A 24,274-nucleotide genomic window follows, 5' to 3' on the forward strand; every position below is an offset into this window, starting at 1 on the left:
CGATTCTGAAGTTTTACTATAGCTTTTTTTATCTACCTAATGCGTTTGTTTGCTCATGTTGGCGGGTGAAATTGACTTTTAATGATATATATTTAACAATATTCATCGGAATTTGATTTATAATATAGGTATCACAGTATTTTTCTCGCGTAGGTGTGGTGAAAAAATCTGTGTTACATTCGGGAGCAAAGTTTGTTTAACCCTCGTGCCTTGAAAGCCTCGCAACGGCTAAGGCTCCACTTTTCGAACCACTTGCTATGCTCGCGTTTAAATTTTGGAGTATTTCGCTTGCTTGGGTATCCATATTAAATTAGCAGGAGGGCACATAAGGGCGGACACGCCATACATCAAAAATCATATGCGTTTATAGGTGTGCACGGCACATCTGCACATGTGGGTAAGTCGCTTTACTGAGAGTACGCCAGAAGTCCGCCAGATTCATGTCGCGGGGCGAGGTAATGCGAATCGGGGCGGGGCGGTACGTGGCCGTTCTGTACGAGTATGATAATACTATTACTTATTCTGTGACGAGGGGTTAAACAACAACTTGGTCCCTTGTAAAACAGATACTTATGTTTAATAAATGATATTTTTAATTAATTTAATTTAATTTTGAGTAATTCAATTGAGCGCGCGTATTCACGTATCTACAAGTTCGGACACCCATATACGCTCGAACACGGAAATTTACTAGACTCGTGATAAACCATTGTTATTATTGTATTGTATACGACCACTATAACTATACCCGTCTCCTGTCACCAGTTCAATCGAAACTAAACACGAATGGGAACATCGGCTGGGCGTTGCGGATCTTTGTTCATTGGTTTGACACGCCTGCCAATGCCATCTAACGGAAAATGCCAAAGGTTACAGCCTGACATTTAAAAGATAGCGCTCAAAGGTATTGGACTTAATTTAATATGATGTGGGAATATGCAAATGTCGATTTCATAATACGTAAAGGGATCTTTTAAGTATGAATTATTGACTTGCGGTAAAACGGCGGTGTCGCGAAGCTCTGAGTAAATACAACCGGCTATTATATAGATTAAATTTTCTTGTTAATGCATGTTCGTGCTTCGATTTTTTTTTATACCGCTAATCACTCAATTCTTCGGGCACTTAATGGGGATTTATTTATTTATTCGTATGGCAAACATAATGGGGCTTAAGGGGCCCACTGATTAACAGTCCGCAGGACGGTATCGGCCTGTCAGTTAGAACAAAATTTTGCCAGTTCCGAACAACTGACTGGCCGATACCGTCCGGCGGACTGTTAATCAGTGGGCCCCTTAAGGCTTACAAATTGTGTTGTGTTAAGTAGATTGTGGATTTGGTTAGGTTGTGCCGCGTTGATGGTAATGATGGTATAATTGTGCTAATTAATAATCTGGCAATTATTTGTGCGCATTGTCTTAATCTGACGGTTTTCACATGGTAACTCAAAATGCGTACCTACAAACAATTGTTTTTGTAACTATAATACCAACTTGAGTAGTTAAACGTCAAAATAAAGCGAGAGAAACGTCTGTAATTAGGTACTTATTCTGTGATTTTTATTATTTGCTAAAAACAATTTCCTCAGTAAAGACTCCGGCAAAAGAAAAATTATAGAGGCCATTTTCATTAACTTTTTAATACGGCAGCATCAAATTAGCTCCGTAATAATAAACGATGTACGTAAGTCCTCAAATAACCGGATACTGCCGCCATTACTTTTAAAACCTTATTTAATAGCTACTAAAAACTTTAATCCGCAAATAGCCGTCAATTTACGAGCCATCAAGCTTTGTCTTCGTATTTACCTCTTGACCGATTTTCGAAAAATAAATATAATCTTTATTACACATTACAATGTGAGGAAAACACGTTAAAACGGTATGTAAATAAATAAAAGTCGGCCATGTTGAAGTGACGCCATCTGTTGTCGAGTAGCGGATTTTATTTGAACTTTTATACGGTGCGGAAGATTGATCGATGGAGTGATTCGAATTTTAAATGAATTTTAGTCTCGCTGAAATCAAAAAGAACATACGAACTGTTGTGTAGTGAAGCTATGTTTTATAGTAACGTAACCGTACATTTACGAAAGCAAAGATATGTGATTTTTAAACCTTATCGTTATTGAAATAGAGTCGAAGTGTCAAGAATTTATTTTCCTCGACTGTACATAGTTTGAAGGATTTTAAATCAAGTTTACAACGATGTCGAGTTTTTATGGACCTACGACTAGACTGTGACCTTATTGCAACTAGACTAAGGAGAAGGTACCTATTCGACTTTTTTAATAACAGCTCATGACATGGAGATTTAATCATATTTGTTAGAGATTATGGTTCTCAACACAGAAGAATTGTCACGCTTTTGTGATTCTAAAATTGCGATTGTCGTCCCGACTAAGGGTCTATCGAATCAAGGTGCCCGATTCATATTCAACATTTTTTTTAAATTGTTTTAAATTATTTTGATACGTTCTGCGAGCGCTGATTGGTACATGCGAAATTAAGTGAAAGTTAATAGCCAAGGCCGTTTCAAAACCAGTTCAAACCCATTAACAAATTGTTAAATTAGAATCGACCTCTAGTAACAGAGCCTACAGATGTAGTGCATAATTATTTTCCATCGTATTTTCACGGAAACGTACGAACGTGTCTTGCTATTTCAGTCATTCTCGGTACAAAAAGTAGTGAGGTTGACTGAAGTAGCATGACGTTAACGAGAAAGCACGATGGAAAACAATTATTATGCACTACATCTGTAGATAGGGTTTGCAATCCGGATCCGAAATGTATAAAATTATCCGGATCTGGATCCGGATCCGCGGATATTCCCATACATTATGGAACCGTCATGCAAATCCTATCTATAGATATTTCGCGCGCTCGGTCGTTTTTCTTTCATCTTAACTTAGGTACAATAGACTGCTGTCTGGGTGCGATTCTAAATCAACTTTACGGGACTCCGGTTTTATGGACCTACTCCTAGACTATGACGTCTTTGTTGCTACGCTGAGGTAGTTAACTAACTACATTTACTGTACATATTGTGCTACTTTACCGCACTAGTGCGATAATATGTAAGCTGATATGTTGCGTAAGAAATCGGTATATTTATTACCTACACTGAAATAACGTAACACGTATGTTAACTCCCCATAAACGATACATCGTAAACCATTCTCAAACGATGAATCACTAAAAAATACACATTAAAAGTGAAAACTAGCGTGCTAGCAATTATACGTATTTGCAATTTGCATAGTAAAATTATAGCAAGCAAAAGTTCTGCGTGGTTGGTGACCCCTGCCCGCGGTAAATGTCAGGGGTCGTATCCTATGTAGGTTGCCGGCCCCTGGATTTCTTACACAACCGTTTTGTTCTAACGCTATTACTTTTTTAATGGCTCATGTTTAGGGCTCAGGCTTTTGTTAAATAACTATATTAAGGCGTAAAGCTAAGAACTAAAATATATGTCGTTCCGCGCGAAACTTGCGACGGAAGATATGGCCATTGCGCGGGTTTTTAACTTTTATCTCAGGCTCTCTGAAATTATACGTCTTTTTTACAATTTTGGTTGATCACTAGGTATTATTTATACTAAAATTATACTGTTATGGTATGCAAGGTATGTCAACAAAAATAAATGGAAATTAGACATGTTATCGTAATTTTTTTTTATCGAGACCATAGAGAAATATAAGTTAAGAAAGAATGTTAAAGAGTGGTGGTGGATAATGTCCGCTACTTGACGTTAGATGTCGACTACGAAATAACTCGTAAATAACGTTTTGGTAACAAATAAATAACGTTTTGGTAAGAAAACTGATGTATTACCACTGTTTCTTAACTTATATTTCTCTATGATCGAGACCACTTTAACCTTTTAAGGTTTTGGTTAGGTTAAAAGGTAAGGTTAAGGTGCCCTTGCAAATATAATCTACTTTCCGTAAATGATTAATTAGTTTCCGTAAGTTATTCATCGCATTTGACCTTCAATGAAACGTGTAAAAATTCAATATAAAAACTACAACATTGTGTAGTCCCCGATATAGTAAAAAAAGAGTGCTTTCTCCATACATCAGTTTTGGTACCAAAAAGACTATTATGGTAGTAGTAAAACACTTTATTGTACAAAAATCAGAACCAAACAGGAAAAATAACATTCGTCATTAGTACAAAGGCGAAAGGGTCTAATGTTGTCATAAGACTTTCCGGTCGGTGCTATATCTATTGTCAAGTAGCAGTACTGATAATACCGCTACTCGATGCTAGATGTCGACTATGAAAATAATAGTCTTTTTGGTACCGTAAAATGGGGTGAGTAGGGTTCGCGGGGAGAGTTGGGTTATGAATGGGGAGAGAAGGGATGAAAGGGGGGTGAGATGGGATTTTAAGGCTACTGCTACAAATATAATGTATTCCAATTTAAAATGGAGCTATAGTAATACTCATAATAAAAAAAATCAATCCAACAATCTTCCAAAATCACCTTTGTATGAAATTCCATCTCACCCCAATTGCGAGGGACTACGGGGTGAGGTGGGATTTCCTGTTTATCGTCAAAGTTATGAAATGGAACTACCCAAAATAAAATAAAAACTAAAATACAAACGTCCGGAACACTTATTAATCTTATTATATACACCATTCAGTTTGCATATGTAAAAATTAAATAGTATCAAGGTTTGAATGTCAGTTTTGCCCCTACTCACCCCATTTTACGGTACCAAAACTGATGTATGGAGTGAGCAATCTATGTATTTTTACCTCTATGCTTTCTGGAAACTTTTATGAGAAAATGTTCATGCAGGTTTCCACTTGGAAAGTTCCCGTTGCCTGTTGACGAATGGTTCATGTAACATTTACATTACTCATTGGCATCTTTTTCAAGTCGTAGAAATCGATACTAACTGTAAGAAGGTTTAGCAATTTAAACGTGTGGAAAAAATGCCGAGAACATTTTATGGCAACTTTTGCAATTTTTGAAAATTCTCTTTGGCACATTGCTACCCCCGATTAAGATGAGCTGAGGCTAGGGCACTGGGAAAAGTCCTGCCAAAGCATAGAGGAATATAGTAAGACAAGAGTGCTCACTCCATACATCAGTTTTTGTACCAAAAAGACTTATTTTCATAGTCGACATCTAGCATCGAGTAGTTGAATTATCAGTACTGCTACTTGACAATAGATGTAGCACCGACCGGAAAGACTTATGTTGTTGAGCATTAATTAGACTTTGATGATGTCAACTATGAAAATAATCTTGGAGGATATAATCAAACGGAGACGCCATGTCTGTAATTTTCTGTACAAAACAGTCTGCCGATTTTTGCGGGGGAGGGGAACGTCAAATGTATGCGTAACGTAAAAGTAGCCATGTCAGATAAACGTCAGTCCATACATTGTGTATGACCGTTGGCCGCCTATTTTCGACAGAGGGGAAAGCCTGTTAATGGCTACTCCGTTTAGTTGTATCCTCCAAGAAAATAATAGTCTTTTGATAAAATTGAAATAGAGTGAGCACTCTTGTCTTACTATATTTCTCTATGGCCAAAGTGAGGGCCTCTAACACAAAAGCCAAGTCAAGTTGCCCTATTACATTTCTTCAACCATAATCTGACATCTGACAGATCATTATTAAATCGGAAGCAGCCAGCCTATTATGGATAGCTTTATCCATCTTTATCCACGTGATAAAATAACTGTCACTGTTTAACACCGTGGGAAAGAAAGTGACGGACACCGTTTTATCACGCTGTCACGTAGACAAGAACGACCATCATATCCGTACAGGTCGAATAACTAAAACTCGAACTGGCCTACAATTTGCATTCTTAAGGATGACTCACACTAGAACGGTCCGGGTCCGGGACGAGGCTTCCAACATGTCATTTTCTATGACGTGTGATCGCTGATCACGTGATGCTTCTATAGAAAGCTGCTTTGTTAGACCCGGACTGTTTTAGCGTGAGTCATCTAAGTGTGATAAGGGTCCCTATTTCGTTAATTTGCCTTTCAGACAAAACTAAAAATACATTGAAAATTAGAGACGCTTTCCTTCAAACCTTCTAACCCGGAAAATTCATTTTAGCCCACACCACAGAATAAATAATAGTACTAAGTACAGAAGACTCACGCTCTAACAAAACGCGTCTGTTACGACCAGCACAGATATGGCCGCTAGGTGGCGACAGCGCCACGCGCGGCTTATGGCTTTCCCCAAAATTGGGGCCGAACGGATGTACCTAGTACTTTTAGCTACCTGTAGCAAAGCGACGAAATCGCGGAGTGAGACACGCCTGCCCACACCCTGTATGATCTAATACAAATTCCGTTAGCTATTCAATTCGCTTGGTATTCATGTTACATGGAATGGTTTAAGGGATAATCGCCCAAAAGGGGAGGATTTAGTAGGGTTAGATACCTTTGACTGACGTCACGCGCGTAAATGAATTTGGTTTGTACGGTTACGTATGGTTCTATTTTGAACAGGCGTGTCTCACTCCGCGATTTCGTCGCTTTGCTACAGGTAGCTAAAATACATCCGTTCCGCCCCAATTTTGGGGAAAGCCATAAGCCGCGCGTGGCGCTGTCGCCACCTAGCGGCCATATCTGTGCTGATCGTAACGTAACAGACGCGTTTTGTTAGAGAGTGAGTCTTCTGTACTTAGTACTATTATTTATTCTGTGTCTTGAGTAAATAATTTCATGCTCCGTACCCCTTCCATTTCATTCGATAGCGTGTCGTGAAGTACGCGTTTGCGTTGTGTCATTTTGCATGGGATTTTGAGTTTCCAAAACGTCCCGCTTGGCGCGCTGTTTAAAATCTCATACAAAAATAGATAACGCGAACGCTCGAATGCGATTGTAAATGATCCTACGTTTGATTTCCCGAAGTTGACTTAATTAATTCCATAAATGATTTCATTATCTCCAATTCTGAGCTTCTTTCCTGTGATTATGACAATTGTGCTAATTGTGCTTATTTCAATAGTACCAGGGTATAGGTAAAAAACTTACAAAAATTCTTTTCTTAATAACTTGGGGAAAATCAAATTATTTTTATTAAGTTTGTTAGTCACTTAGAGTAGGTATAGCTAGTATGAGTAATTAAAACATGCGATACACATGACATTTTAAATATTAGCATGTTTTTGTAACAAAACATGTATGTAAGTACCTAGGGTAACAGCACCAGTGGCCAGCCGGGTACCAGTGGTCAGCCTTTTGAGTCGTTTATTGGTCATAAATATCTGGTATATTCGTTTAAACAAATCGCGAGTACTCAAATAGGAGCTTTGATTCCTTATTGGTTAATACGTCACACGACAGGTGCGGTGAGGGAACGGGGGGAAGAAATATACTCGTTCATACAGGTGCTGTTTGTCGACGAGTGCAATTGTGTCATGTCCGCCATATTTTTTACTGCACGTGGTGTTCTCTTAACAGGCAAGAAAAACTATGTTTTAATGTTAAAAGTTATTGTTTTTGTTAATGATTGGTTTATTTATTAGTTTATCTATTAAATTGCATTATATTTGAATGAAAATATCAATAATTTACTTATAAATTGTGGGGGCTGGCCACTGGATAACCCTTTTTTCCAAAGAATCCAGTGCCCAGCCCCCCACGGCTGACCTTTGGGTTATTCGTTTATTTTATTATTTTCGAGCCAATGCGACCGTTAGGACCGTTAAATTTACATTTTCAAATTTAGTTAGGCATGCTCTAGTCAATTTAAAGTAAAACCCAGTAGTCAGCCGCATTTGAAATAACGTTTTAATGCGGCTGAGCACTGGGTTTCGCGGATCCAGTACTCAGCCATTGACCTTGCTTGGTACGTCGCCGCCAAAAATATGTCTACATTTTTAAACCCTATCCCATTGAAATAAGGTTCAAAAGTGTATACATATTTTTAACGTTAACTATACATAACTTTCTTTTTGCTTTTTCCTGGTCGGTATATGACTTTGTTTATTAATGATAATTAGTAGATCTGCATAGACTCGATTAATTATTTTTTACCGAATACTTACTAGGAACATAATTATATATTACCTGATTTACCTCGTTAATTTTTGACGGACTAATTATTAGAAAATAAATATTGCGATTCTTAGTTTGCAAGAATAGTGTTAGTTAATTAAGTACCTATGGCCAACAAATTTCGTGTCATAAAAATTGTATGTACCTATAAGATTTTTTACAATAAGTAAACAAGTAGGTAAGTAATACATACTCGTATAATATGCAAAAAAATTATAAACTAAAATTAAAAACTAGAACTAACTACAATAACAATAACTAAAATTATAAATAAAAAATAGATATTATAACATTGTTGATATATGCAAAAAATTATAAACTTAAATTAAAAACTACAACTAACTACAATAACGATAACAAAAATTATAAAGAAAAAATAAATATTATAATATCGTTGATTTTGATATAAATATCAGTGATTTTGATCTAATTATTATGAATAGTTTATATAGGCTGAGTACTGGGTACACAGAGGCTGCTTACTGGATTTTGGAGGCTGACTACTGGAGAAAAGTGCCACTTTTTGTTTAAACTTAATTAGAGATATTATAAAGAGGATTGTTATTTTTTTAAATATTTTGTTTTAAAACTATGATAAACAATTGATCTAACCATGTCATCTTTTTAATTATCCGACTAATCCTGTAGAAATGCCGAACGTTCAAACTTAAAAAAGTCGTTATAAGGCTGACTACTGGTGCCTTTACCCTAGTTGTTTTTTAAATATTTATGCATAACCTTTAGTACCATGTTTTAGCAAATAAATATCTGATTCTGATTCTCTCTACTATTTAAGTATTTATATACAGGGTGCCCGGTAATTAGTGGATAACCTTCTAACCACCGACAGAGCACCTTAGGCTGGTCCAGAAAATGCCCTTATAGGTCTAGTAAAAGTTTCGTGGTTTTCGAGATAATCGAACTTTTCTGTCTTTTTTAATTGGAGCTAGCCATTAAAAAAGACAGAAAAGTTCGATTATCTCGAAAACCACGAAACTTTTACTAGACCTATAAGTGCATTTTCTGGACCAGCCTAAGGTGCTCTGTCGGTGGTTAGAAGGTTATCCACTAATTACAGGGCACCCTGTATATAGGTACATTGTAAACTGAAATTTTGCTTGGTCTGTATGTATAGTATAGTTATATATTTCCTCTTGGTAGTTGTGTTGGTACAGTTTACAAAAAAAAACTAAACAAATGACCTGTTTGTCTTTAAACTCAAAGTTCTTGGCTGAGTAATGTATGTAAAGCAATATAGAGTGTATGTCTACCCGACTTCTCATATTAGAGGGGCTTTAGCTAAGTTTTTACGTAGAGTCCATCTAAGCTCACTTTGCATCGACTTGAACAGAGTAAAGTGAGGCAGTGTCATTATAAACGTCATATTTTCATAGATATTTCACATTAATCATGATCGACATTACCACATTTTGTCATTGCAAATGCCATGCCATGTTAGCATGGTCCGAATCTATTGCTAGTGCTGTTGATTTTTATTAAAAAACGTTACATTATACATAAAGAAACTCAAATAGTAGTCCCAACCAAATGAAACCCTAGACCACTATAAGAACCATGTCAAACTGACAGACAGTAAGTGATTACTAGCGATTTTATTATATGTTACTTTTACACAGTTCCATAGTAGACCAGAGTTCCTTTTGACAGGGACACTCGATTGACATGGATAGTGGGTACATGTAACAGTCAAAACCAAATTAATGGAAAGTCGCTTTGTGTCGGAGTTAAGTGTGTACATATTATTGGGATCATAGTCGCGAAGTTGTCTGTATCGACTGAATTTTGAGCCATAACTCGTACATGGAAATTGAACTTTGTGGCGCACATAATAAGATTGATTTTGCTTTCGATTGGACTAGATATGAGCTTTGGAAAGTAGGCATGTAAAGTGTGCTTTTCAGAAATGGCAGCTACAAGGAAAAGAGGATTAAGAGAGGTCAAGTTTTCAGACGACTTTATACCTTATCTGGTAGAAATAAGGTCTACATTAGTTTTTGATGTAAATTGGGTAGTTTTTATGAGATTCAAATGTTACAGCACAGATAATGCTTGTAAGACTTTGCTGAAAGTCAATAGTTGCCTGTAGCGCCATCTGTCGTAAGAGTGAGTCGACGGCAAGCTATCTTCTAGGTTACTAACGAAAATAGGCGAGTGCCGCCTTTTCGTACATTGTCACATTACTACTCAAAATTAAACTTGCACCGAACATAAATACATTTGACACACTTTCGCGTCTGGCTTGAGTACTGAAAGTGATATCATTTTAGTCGGGCAAATCGATTTCGTGGCTTTCGAAGGGGAATTCTAAAGGTATGCTAGCGGGACAGGGGTTTGGATTATATTTATCCTTAAGTACTTACTGACCAAGTGGATCCAGAAACGAATAGTAAATATTGCTTATCGATCACAGTCACTCTAGGAGCACTTTTGTACACCGAAACAAACGACGATTCTTACATAATTGGCAGCCATTGATGCGTGCCGGCCACGATACTCTCGCCCTTATTGGCGCAGTGCATTAAGCACATATTTTTCCATTTTCCGAGCACAATAACGCTATTTCGGCGCTGCGCCGGCGGTTACAACCTTGAATTTGGAACGCACCTTTAATTTTAGCCGGTTAACCTAGATACGGGACCATTTGGAGTAAGGCGGATCGATAGTTCGCATGCGCGGTGGAGTTGTTTTAAAATAGTACGGCGGGTGGCTAGGTGTTGGGCGCGCGAGGCGCGTAAGGCGGTCGCTGGCGGCGGACTGAGAGATTCGCCGCGGGCGCGCAGGCGCCCTGCTGCCCGTCGCAATTCTACCACTAGCCTATCATCTATTCCCTCTAACTACACTCTCCATAACCTACATACCTTCCTCTTTCTCTTAACCCCTACCAGAGAGAGATAGCTTCACAATCCAAGCGGGAACGAAACCAGTTTTTAAGGAAGGATTTCTATTGGTACATCTCCAATAACGATCGGACTAACTCTCAGGTCCACATCAGCCCTCGAAGAGAACAGCTGGCTATACCTGGATTGTACATATCTAGGTATAGTTATTACTTTAGTCCCTTATAGAGTTGTCAAAAGACAAGGACGGTTGACCTGTTTTTCAGGAATATTAATCAGATTTAGGCTTTTTCCGGTTAGTACAACGTTTTATATTATAACAGCTGTTAATGGCATAAGTCGGAAAGAGGGGCATGAGGGTAAGGGGATTCAGTGCTTGTGGCTGACTTCAGGGTGGGTAGCCTGAATTTGGGTGCATATGTTAGCCCAAAGATACCGAAATCCTGAAATACCTTTCACAGACCTCTGAAAGACAGACAGAAATTTCAGAGACCTGTGAAATCATATTTCAAATGTCTGAATTAGGACCTTGCAATCATATTGATTTTTTAATGACTTCCAAATTAAGAACTGTCATTCGATTGTTAGTTAACATTTTTACAGGGTGGCAAAAAAATACGTTGACAAAAAAAAATCTACGGCATAATATCAATTGATAATTTTAACGAACCTTTGAGTTTGTGTATCAAACAAAGCTTGAGAAGAATATTTTGAAGATAATAGATACGTTTTATTTTAGTTAAATGATTGTAGTTATAATTTCAACGACATATTGCAAAAAATACGAGGAAGTAAGAAAAATGTTCCTAACAAATCTTTATTAAATACGTATTTTTGGATTCGATTTCTTTGATTTTAAGTATTTTAATAGCTTTTAATTAGTAGACTTTCGGTATGTCGGTAACGTTTTCAAGTAAATTGACACAGTTTCAGAGAATATCCGGCAAAAGTAAAATTTTCTTAATTATACTTAATGCCTTCAGGTGGCGCGTTAAGTTGGAAAACGAAGAACCTTAAAGTTAAAGTAGGGCTTTTCAGAATTGTAGGAATTTAAATTCAATAGCAAGGACTAGAGAGGTTTTCAATTCAATTCAAAATGTTTATATCACACTAAAATGGCCATAGATTATACAAAAAATACAAAAATAATACAGTTTAACATTAAAACACATGCCTATATTATTTATTTTAATTACAATAAGTATATCCAATTAAATAACAAAAAAAAAAAAGTTCCATAGAATGACACTTTAGGTATATGTCAAAAAATCTAAATACAACCTAGATTAAATCACTACAGGATTACGACGACTCGACGAGTATGCCATTTATTTCCAGTGCCTCTGAAATGTACCAGCTGGATTTTCAAAGTATGAGCGAGTATGAGTATGACCAAAGATTGAAAAACACCACGTATATGTAGTTTGAATAAAGAAATATGCTTATATTAAAAACGACTTTAACATAAACATGTGCCTTTCGTTTTGATGTTTCCTGTCGGTTTCGGCCGGGAGAGCGTGAAATATTTTCTGCTTGTAAATGCAATTTCCCTTGTCCACCTATCCTTTGAGGAAAACCTCCTTTGTTCTGCTTTTTCCTATTTTGAATTTTCGCCACTAGAGTTTTCGTTATTTTCGCTATTTAGGATAGCGGCGTCAGTAATTAAGAGAGTACGTTGCTCTCATTAATTTAATTGTATATACATGTATACGAATAAAATGAAATGAAATTAATTTATTTATATAAATTGTTTCAATGATGAAGCGGTGGTAGCCGAGAGGATATGATATGATTTCCGACTTGAAATCCGGAAGTCGCAGGTTCAAATCCTGGTTCGTACCAAATACCAGTGAGTTTTTCGGAAATTATGTACGGAATATCATTTGATATTTAACCACGTCTCGAAACTTACCCTTTAGTAAAATTTCGTGCTTAATCATGTATTTCCCAAAAAAATGAATTTCATGCGAAAAGCAATAGAAAAATATAAGGGCTTCATAATGTTGCCAGTAGTGACATCTAGCGGAATTTTCTCTAACTACAACTGCGATATTGTGGTTTGTACGTGTGCTAAAATCGTGACGGGCACGCCATCTGTTAGCGAAGCGATCAAATTATATCTGGAAATTGTGTTTTTAGTACCCTCTTATTCATAAAACTATACAAGCCTATATTAGTTAATTTATGTTTTACCTACCCCTTTCTTATAAATATATAAGTCAAAGTGACAGAGACACCGATTAATAGCTAATTGAGGATTGAACGGCGTTTATGAATAATGCTCTGTGTATGATAATTTGGGGCACCCATTAATTACATCACAAGTTTAGGGGGGGGGGGTCATGTAATTAATGGATAACCCCTTTGATGCTGACCGAATTTTCAGTCATCCTTTTGCATTTTCTTCAAGAGCATTTTTTCTGCTCTGTACAACGATCTGTAACCACCACACACATAAGAAACCCATAATTTTGTCAAAGGAGAGTCTAATTTGTAATAAAATCCAACATAATTTCATTCACTTTATTTTCAAATAAAATTACATATTAACGCATTCACATACAAAATAACTTAAAATAACGCTATATATCACAGAATTCATAATTATAGGTTATAGATCGCTTACTCTACTAGAAAATAGCGTTTAAAAAAAGGCTCGAATCCATTTTGGAGACCTTCTGAATATACTTACACTAGGTACCTATAACATTTAGATTTGAATAACAAGATTAAAGAAAAGAGCCTTTTCTAAAACACAATCAATGTATCATAGCTCAAAATAAATGTAAATGGTAATTAATAAGAAACACTAACATTTAGTCCAATATTATAAAAATATCCGGGAAGCTATTTTTATTTGGCGTCGTTATAGATATGTCGGAGGCAGATCGTAAAATCGGCCATATCGAGATATTCCTAGGCATACCATGAAACGCCGCCATTTCATGATCTGACTAGCGACTACCAGCCATATCGTTCAAACATCAACGTTTGACGATTTGCCTAGCGATGTTTAGGCATATCAAATAAGTAGGGTGTGATATTCCTAGGCATATCATGAAACGCCGGCATTTCATGATCTGCCTAGCGCGACCATCAGCCATATCGTGCAAACTCAAGGGGTGATATTCCTAGGCAGATCATGAAACGCCGGCATTTCATGATCTGCCTAGCGCGACCACCAGCCATATCGTGCAAACCTCAATGGGTCATATTCCTAGGCAGATCATGAAACGCCGGCATTTCATGATCTGCCTAGCGACGACCAGCCATATCGTGCAAACCTCAAGGGGTGATATTCCTAGGCAGATCATGAAACGCCGGCATTTCATGATCTGCCTAGCGACGACCAGCCATATCGTGCAAACCTCAAGGGGTGATATTCCTAGGCAGATCATGAAACGCCGGCATTTCATGATATGCCTAGGAATATCTCATCAATTATTTTACGATGCGCCCGGTATGAAGCTAGGAATATCAACGAATACATTGGTCTGACCGATCTGCCGCCTCTTTTATAAGGCAGATCGTGATACGCCTGGGTTAATCTTAGTCAGATCATGAAATGGCGGCGTTTCATGATATGCCTAGGAATATCTCGATATGCCCGATTTTACGATCTGCCGCCGACAGATACACACATTTTGGCTGATATTTTTTTACAAAAATAACAACAGCCCTAAGCGGGAAACAAGATTTTTTTTTCAGCATTTGATTGTATTAATGAAAAAAAACTAAAAAGTTGTATTTTGATTTTCTTAAAGCTATCAGTTTCTAATGTATAAATATTGCTACAATTTGGCCAAATCAAAGTTACATACGCGTAATTAGTACGTAATGTACGTATTGATTACATAATGTAATACCAGGCGGTCTAGCATAAGTTGCGTTCTCGCGCGCGAGTCCATACTTGAAGTCGCGCTTGATGTATGGAGTCGCGCGCGAGAACGCAACTCATGCTAGACCGTCAGAATGATAATGCCAATATATGTTACGTAACAAATGAACAAAGCTAATAACAGTGTTGTCACGTGGGATTATTTATAATCCTTGCAATTTTAAATTTGAGGCCGAACATTAACCATCACAGAAATTTAAAATAGTGTACCTGTACCGTATATAATTTATCCAAATATTATGACAAATAGCCTAAAGCAACAGTATTGTAAAATTATTTGATTAGTCTGGACTCTGGACTTCATTATTATTGTATTGCATGGACCAATGTAAGGCCTGAGTGGACGCTCGAGTTGGGCGTGCAGCGGAGCGGGGCGTGCGGCGTGCATGTTAAACAAATGCAAGCGTATAGGAGCGGCCTTAGTGCACGCTGCTCAAATCACTTGTGAGCCCGACGCCACGCTGCACGCCCCGCCGAACGCTCGAGCGTCCACTCAGGCCCACTTAGTGTGTGTAGGTATGTTTATAAAATGTAATGTACGAAATAATTATGGAGTTACTACAAAATTATACATGAAATAAAACTATTATATCGGATTATATCGCGTATATTGAATTTATACTACGAGTACATCTAACGTTTTAATAGTTTTATTTCATGAGTTACTATCGCGGTAACCGAAGAAAATAAAATTAAACAAAATAGTCGTGTAGCCTAATTTGAGACTATATGAAGCCAGCAACAATCATTCAAATAAAAAGTACATAATGAACACGAACAAGTACAATGTGGCCTATTTCATAATAAATTACAAGCTAATACTATTTATTAGTGATTTTCCATACAACATTTCGACATACAAAATCACCAATAGTATTAGCTTGTATTTTATTACGCAATAAGCCCCTGGCCACTAACTCTGAAGACTTTAACACCAAAATTACTATTTTTGACAATTGAAAGATCCATTGCATTTGTAAGAAGTGTAAAATCGTACCTCGAATTTGACAGTGTGATGTAGATGGCGCTGTAAGACTGCGTACATTATGCAGTAACTGCGGTTGTCAAAACTTGACGTTTGGCAGTTCAGTGACCACAAAACAAAATGTATATTGTATGGTCAGGGGCCCATTTCTCGAACGGTATTAGACTAATATTATTAGTCCACGAGCTGTCAAATCGTATGGGTTGCCATGATAACACACTAATAACATTAGAATATTAGAAATGAGCCCCTGGTTCGTTTGTACTCACTAGAGATCACATTTTTTTTGGCCTTTACCAATATTTTTACTTTCAAATCCAAGATTTAATTACTTAAACAAGTCAATAGAGTTGGTGTACGGATCACAAATTCAACAATTTTAGTTATTACGTACTATATAACAATTATCTATTACACATAGCTTTAAAATCTCATTTATATCACATCATTCATTCAAAACTATACCTAAACGTTACGGTCCTTAAGTTCCCTATTATATTTTCTTGCCATTATATTTGTGTCAGTTAAAAAATAGGTTTTTTAAGCTTTGATTCTAAATATGGCAAACCATGTCAGAGGTAGTCAAAATTATATATTTTAGAATTTGTTTATTGATTTTCATGTGAGCAAATTGCAGAACTATGCAATTTATGTTTTTAGAATATACCTTAAGGTCGATTCTAATCCAATAATTTGTAATGTTTTTGAACTGGTTTAAATACGACTTTTTGACGATCGCTTTGGTGATCGGCGTGTATATCACGCGCGGCTTACACTATATTTCGCATGCACCCATTAGTCGTATCAAAAAAGATCGAAACCATAACGAATTGTCAAATCAGAATCAGGTTACTGTGTCTTTATAAGGGACAGTGATTATATAATTACTACTGTGCTCCACCATTTATATTTTAGGGAAACTGTCATTCATAGACCTCTTTAATTAAATTGGTTTAAAAGTTACTACTGGAAAGGAATAGCTGGCTATATTTTTGCTTAATCTAGTCATAGCCTGATTACAGTTCATGATATCATTATTAATATATAATAATAGTGGCTTATTAATTATAGTACTGTTAACATAGCTTGGGTACGGCGACAGCTGTCAATTCATACAATTTATAGCTTTAAAATGAAAATATGTATTGAGATGACGGCTGACACCGTACGCTTAGGGCTTCCACTCTCGACTATTACCACTATTATTATTTACAATGATCCAAATTAGAAAAAACCTTCATCCGTACATTGAACTATTATTACTACGTACAGAAACGGCACAGAGAACCAGTATTTTGCGCCATGAGTTGTTGTTGTTTTGACAACAAACCATAAAAGCGGAGCGTGAATCTCGCGGCCTAAACGCGTAAGCGCCATGCCTTTTACGGCGCTTACGACGTTATAGTCGTGTGGTACGACATATATTGTTTGGTATGGCTACTCTATATTAATAATAACTCAATGCAGCCGGGTCAGATTTTGCATTAGCTCGAACTAAAATAATAAATTCATATGTTTATATCATCGCTTATAAACTTAAAGTTAGTTACTTACAAATGTTACAATTTGTTACACATAATAAACCCATTTATATATTTTCTAAAATTGCTCTTTATACTACCCAATTGATTATTTAGGATTCTTATATGTCTACTAAGTTGTATTGTACTCTCTTCGCTAAACTAACACTAAAACTAACATCCATCGAATAGAGATACGGATTGTATTAACCAAACTTGATCTTAAAAAACTTACTTTCATATTTCTGGTTTTTCCCATGATTAATATATCATTAAATATGGCTATTTAAAACCTGTGTATTGTTTAAAACTATGACTGTCTGTTTAGATATATTTCAAATACTTTTACTATTGCGATTAAATATATAGTAGGATATTGAATTGAAAGTGAAATTTTATGATTCATTTGGTACTTATAGCATATCATTTTTATATGATAGTAATAGTAAATATTATTCTAATTAAAAACATATCCTATCCAATTTTGTTGTTCTTATCTTTGCTTTGCGCTTTCTTAGCCCTACAGGTTTTAAATAGCCATAAAATTTAGTAAATAGATGGAATATCGTATTTATTTAATCCATTAAACATCAGCTAACACCAATAATCATGGACTCGGAAAGAGGTATAAAACTTCCTAGTTATACGTGATATCATTACTTAATTAATTTTATCTACAGACATATAATAAACCCTCTATGATGGCTATGGCCGTAACATACGGTCCCTGAACATCATTGAGAGCTTATGTTTGACGTGTGTTTAGACTGTAGATAAAACAGTGTATTGTAACTGTACATAATTAGATATTAAAACACTCCTGCGATGTTATTATGAAACTCACTTCGTTCGTTTCATAAACCCACACTCGCGTTTTAGTGCATTTCATTGTGTATCAGTCACATAAACTACTATTAAAACTAATGGTAACCGCACTACTTATACAAGTATTACAAATCTCATGTTAGAGCAGAAACAACTATAACTAGGTATCTATTTACACTCAACAAATTACTCCGATATGGTATAATCTACTCCACGATAATTTTACCAACGTTTTTTCGTATACCGACGGGGTGATTCAGGAGATGTTCATTAAAACTTAATAAAATAGGCATTCCATCGAAGTTAGTAGTAGTTTAAAATACTGTTTATGTGTGTGTCAAAAATGAGCAAAAAACATCATTGAGCTTACATTTTACAAATATTTTTTTATATATTTTGCATTACCTGAATGAAGCCATATGTCATACGATTGTATAATTAAAAAAAACATGCAGTATTACATAAAATGCCTATCTATATTACAGCAAAGACATATGTATGGAACAAAGATTACTGTTCACCTCTCCCGAATCCCTATTGTCCATCCATTTTCAATTTCGCAAACCAGAAAGTCATAAGTTATAGAAGAATCAGCAAAATATCACATTTGTAGCTATACGTCTCTGTTTTTAATCGACTAATTTAAGGCCTTCATGCGAGTCACCTAGTAAAAGATCGATAATTATCATCTAAAGTCTATTTTTTATTCGGTAGACTGAAATGACAGTTAATAGTATGAAATGACATTTCATGTTCATACAATTAGCTGTCATTTCAGTCTACCGAATAAAAAAATAGATTTTACATAATAATTAAAAGGTTTAGGTGTATAATTTACAAACAAGATATATACAGTGTATTACTAAAAGAAATTAAAAACTAGCTTAAATCTAAAATAGGCCCTTGAGGCATTGTACTTTATAATTAAATAGGTAAAAAACGGTGGAAAAGGGCGGTCAATTTGAAGAAAAAAAAAACAGGCGCGAACGGTCGATTTCATGTGATTTATGTCTTTTTAACCAACTTCCAATTTAAATGAGGGGGTTATCAATTTTTTTCTACTGACAAATTGGTGTGCCAGACTCTATATTTGTCTAAAAAATAGAAATACGTTGGTATTTAATTTTTGTTACTGAAGCACGGTAGATTTTACAATCTTAAACTGACAAATGTTTGTAAAACTTTTTGACGATATGCGATGCCACGAGTCCTCATTAGACAGAGTCGAATAGGTGCTGTTCCAAGATTATTCCTTTACTATCAAAGCGATTTCCATTTAATAATGTCAAAGCAAATGTTGCTTTAGTTTTATTATTTCACGAAAATACTCTTTCATCAAAAAGTAAGAGAGAACATTTCCCTTGTTTTAATGCGTAATAGTGTTTATAAATGCTTTCTAATACTATTTTTCTATTATTATAGTATGTCCACCGAAAACATTATAAAAATATCACACCTCTAATCTATTCTTCGTTTCCAAGTACCTACATAAGTAACGTTGGCACCGCTAAAACTACGTAATTGTCTTTATAATTTCACAATTTTCAGCAAAATACTGTATTTAGTCTCTTTTATTAGATTTTGAATACTGAATATTTACAATAAACCCAAATAAAATACGAAAGACACTAAAATAATGGTATGTATTAAAAATTGCACAGATACCTTTTAAAGCATAGCTTTGGTATACTATAAAATAATAAAAACAATTCATTTAAAAAACTTATACTTGTAAAAAAACTGTCACAGTCCAACCAGTACGGTTACGGACTTTAATGGTTGAGCCATTTAGGGCTTTTTAAGCTAATTTGATTGTCAATACGTACACTACAAAATGTCCAATATAAAAAACCCTAAATAAGTTAACCATAAAAGTCCGTGACCATACCAAAAACTCCTAAAAACGAATTTCATATCCACTGTCCTGTATAAGAGGAGAGTGAATTTGGACGATCCGAAACGTCAAGCAGCGGATAAAATTAATCATAATAATCGGAAACATAAAAAAATAAATGCTGATACATATTAAACTTGCCCACGTAATGTAACCAAATAGGTTGTCAGAATACTATAAACATCAAAGTTGACAATTTAGGCAATTTCGATATGCATCTACCTACACCGTCCGTTGCTCCTAAAAGCTCTACTTATTAATGGACAGCCTCCATTCACTGGAAATTAACAATCATGTCCCTAACGACTTACGTCTAACCTAAGCCACTCCATAGTCCTTGCCAAGGGCGGCTAGGGTCACGAAGGCCATGCCAAGGAACACGGAGCCCAGCAGATCCCCCAACGCAGTCAAGTAGGGGATGGCTGCGTTGTCAGGATCCTTCTTTCGTTTCCACATGAGATGGATTAGCACGTAGGCCATGTATAGAAGCACCATTACCTGAAAAATAGATTAGTTAGGATTAACTTTTATTCAACATATGTCCCGTGTGACTGAAATGGGAAACGTAGTGGGGTCAATATGAGAGCGTTATTTGTCCCCCTAATTTCTTTGGAAACATTGTGGTAGAAGTTCGTCATCCTAACTATTTACCAAATAACAAAAATGTGTCCAAAGAAAATAGGCATTCGAAATGTTCATAATAATTGTGATAGTGAGAAATGAAAATAGGCATTCGAATGGCATGAGCATGTTCATAATATTGTGACAGTGAGAAATCCTTCAAAACATATATTGAAGAACAATGGTGCACTGTTAAAAATAGTAAAGTCAAACAAAACTGATACAAAACTTTCAGAGTTGATTAATCATGTAATCAAGGCAGAAAGATTACGAAAAAGATTCTCGTTTTTCGGGATTCGATGTTAGGATGTACACCTTAAAATAGCTTACAGGTACTAATTTTATGTAACTGATTAAGCACACAAAGAAAGCTTTAAAGGTGAAAAAGGAGTAAATAAGATAAATACTTACTTGCAACAAGGAGCAGATGAGATACGTGATCCCGAAGGCGAAGCCAATAGACACGTGGCCCATGTAGAGCCAGTCGGCGACGACCATGAAGATGATCTGTCCGAACACGGCCAGGACGAGCAGCATGCGCGCCACCTTGGCTGCGGCAGCTGGAACATGATACGGGCGAGGTTAGATTACAGGGGAAATATATATATGAGTAAACAAGTAATATAAGCAAAAAAATATAAACTAAAATAAAAAACAACTAACTACAATAACTAAAATTATAAATAAAAAACTGGCTCCAGCTCCGTGCCTTGTGGCAGGGTGCCAAGGCTGGTAGCATTGCCGCGCTGGACGGCAATGCCAATGCGTTGCGCCAGGTAGGAGCCCTCTATATGAGTGGCTCTGATGCTGCTAGTCCCAAAAATTGGTGGTTGTACACCAGGACGGATATGATGGTCGTATTTGTCTACCCGACAGCATGATAATGACAATAGCCGTCTCTTTCAATCGCATGGTGTTAAAAAGTGACACTTATTTTATTACGCGGATAATGCCATCCATAATAGGTCTTCCGGAGAAAAAATATTCCACGGCCACTTCAGCAAAAATGATTTCAGCAGAATGATTAAGCACAGCAGCTTCTTCTTCTTCTTTCTTGTTTCCTCGTGCCTGAGGGTCGCGACCATAATTATAAGGTCATTTTTTGTAGACTAAAGGGCCAGTTGCACCAACCACATTTGACAGACTGACCAACATCACTCGGCAGAGAAATGAAATATGAAAATTCCCATACAATAAAATTTAGCGAACACTTTAACGGTGACAGGCAGTTTGGTGCAACCGACCCTAAGGCTCTCCATTCTGCACGATTTTCCGCCTTCCGTGTAGATTGGCCTAGTTAGTCGCCTAGCTAGGCTGAAACATCCAACACACTTACTTCCAATGAACAGCGTCTTCCAAGGCCACTCCAATAACCTGGACCCCTCAGGCAGAACTCCTGGAATCGCCGTTTGATGCAGATGGGTCGCCAGCCTGGATGATTGTACGCAGACCAGGTTTCCACCGATGCCGTTCACGATGGGCTGGAACACCTCGTAACCCGTGAAACGGTCTACGGCTTGGTCGAGGACGATACCACCGATTCTGTGCAAAAAGTCATGCATTAGATAAGGAATTTTCAAGGTTAATGACCCTTGGGCCATGCCCACGCTTCCTTCTTTTCGCGTATGGAATTGGGCTCTTTTGGCGGGAAAATATTATGGCTAATTAATAGAATAGAATAATAACTTGTTTCAATCCCATATTGGTTTTATTATCGGTAGGAACATGTTAAAGAGGGAGTTGGAAGGGGTAGACCTCGGCGGACTTTCTCTGATCAGGCCAGGTCAAGGGCACCCTAAACCGGCGAGCGTGTATAAGGAATGTTATGAAAGTAACGGAAGCGAAAGAGGTATGTCAGGATCGTAGCAAATTGAAATCAGTGGTTTCTGCCTACCCCTCCGGGAAATAGGCGAGATTATATGTATGTATGTGTATCGGTAGGTCGATATAGGTACCAGCCATTGATCTCATGGCAAAAGTCGCTATGATTAGCTATTCACTCTAGTGTGAATGAAATTTTCGTCAGATGATGACAAAATAGTAGTTTATGCAACAGTGATATAATAAGGGTTCTTAAAATTCAAGGGTCGAAGTTACAAAACGAGACGTAGTCGAGTTTTGTAAAAATAGACCCGAGAATTTTAAGAACCAATTATGAGCTGTTGCATACATTACTTTTTCTATGACAGCTGCAGCAAAAAAAAAAAAAAAAAAAAAAAAAAAAAAAAAAAAAAAAAAAAAAAAAAAAAAAAAAAAGAGTTATTATTAAAAAAAAAGAGTTATTATTTAAAAAAAAGAGTTATTATTTAAAAAAAATTGAGTTATTATTTAAAAATAAAAAGAGTTATCATTGTAAATGAAAACATACCTCTTTCAATCAAGATGATCGGAACTTGTATCTTTAAAAAAAATAAAGCAGTTGTATTATACTCATAAGATGACTGCTAGCAGTCATCTTATGAGTATAATATGAGCCTATAGACAAAGCATTCAAATGACATTGCTTTAGATATCACTGTCAGTCATTTAATTGCTGGAGTAGAAAAATTAACTTACCCACTGATGAACAGCGCAGAGATGACAGGAGTCCATCCTGTTGTTAGAACAGGCTTTGTGTGTTTATTGCGATACACGATGAATACCCAGACGGGGAGCAGGCTGCAGTACACACAGATGATGACGATGGGTTGCCACAGGGATGTTTCTGGAAGACAAACAAATGTTATTAAATTAACAATACTGATAGGATCGTTCAGAGAATTCCGACATCAGACAAGATGACAGGAATTCACCGACACAAGACAATCGACGAAAAGTAAAAATGTGTCGGTATGATTGATGCGAACTACATATAAGGCTTGTGATTGTTTCCATGGCGTTTTCTAGTAAAAGATTGTCTCTTGACTAGGCTCCTTGCAACGGGTTTTTATCGCTTGTCACCATGCCTGTCACGTTCTAACAAATGTGAAAGTGACGGGCATAGTGACAGGCGATAAAAATGGAACCATGCTGCGCCCGCTGGTCTAAATAAATATAGTATAACAGGATATATTTATGTATATAATTCTATGTAGAGATGAAGAGCGGTCAAAAATTCTACAAATGGATTACAATTCAAGGTCAGTAGCAAACTTACTAGCAACCTGGTAAATAACGGCCCGATTCGAACAATGCTTATATCACAGATCCTATGGTATCGCAGTGACATCTTATAATCATTGTTCGAATCGAGCCGTAAGATGTCTGAAGAGACTATAAAACCATGCAAGATTAAACTTAAAACTTAAATAGCGTTTCTATGTAGCGTTTCTACTTTCAAATACCTACCTTACACAATCTCAAAATAGTTAATTTGATTGTATCCATAGCTTAAGCTACTCATAATAAATAAATAATAAAGCAACAACAGTGCTGCTACACTAAATAATAATATTGATGAAGTCACCACACTAACGAAAAGGTCTAACTTAGGCAGGCCTGTACCTACTACATATAGTAACAAATACCAATTTTAACGGGCTCCGTGGGGCCAACGTCGGCTTGGACCTCATGGCCTGTGGCCTCTTCCTTGGGAGGAATTATATCTACACAAACAAATACAGAATGTTAAGAAATAAAGGAAAAA

General features: G+C 36.4%; 1 protein-coding gene across 6 annotated transcripts in view; it reads right to left on the bottom strand.

The window, feature by feature from the left end:
* Positions 1-20,157: 20,157 nt before the first annotated feature.
* LOC134658294 (solute carrier family 41 member 1) overlaps positions 20,158-24,274 on the bottom strand; it is an 87,730-nt gene continuing 83,613 nt past the window's right edge. For 2 of the 6 annotated variants that reach the window (XM_063513915.1, XM_063513916.1), the window contains 5 exons: positions 24,156-24,233; positions 23,206-23,353; positions 21,986-22,191; positions 21,061-21,209; positions 20,158-20,526 (listed from right to left, as the gene is read on the bottom strand). In XM_063513915.1, coding sequence (XP_063369985.1) covers positions 20,347-20,526; positions 21,061-21,209; positions 21,986-22,191; positions 23,206-23,353; positions 24,156-24,233 — 761 coding nt within the window. In that variant the 3' untranslated portion in view covers positions 20,158-20,346. The remainder of the gene's footprint in view (positions 20,527-21,060; positions 21,210-21,985; positions 22,192-23,205; positions 23,354-24,155; positions 24,234-24,274) is intronic. The other 4 variants (XM_063513914.1, XM_063513918.1, XM_063513913.1 and 1 more) reach the window with 4 other exon arrangements.

Source organism: Cydia amplana, chromosome 22, assembly GCF_948474715.1.
Source record: "Cydia amplana chromosome 22, ilCydAmpl1.1, whole genome shotgun sequence".
Lineage (NCBI taxonomy): Eukaryota > Metazoa > Arthropoda > Insecta > Lepidoptera > Tortricidae > Cydia > Cydia amplana.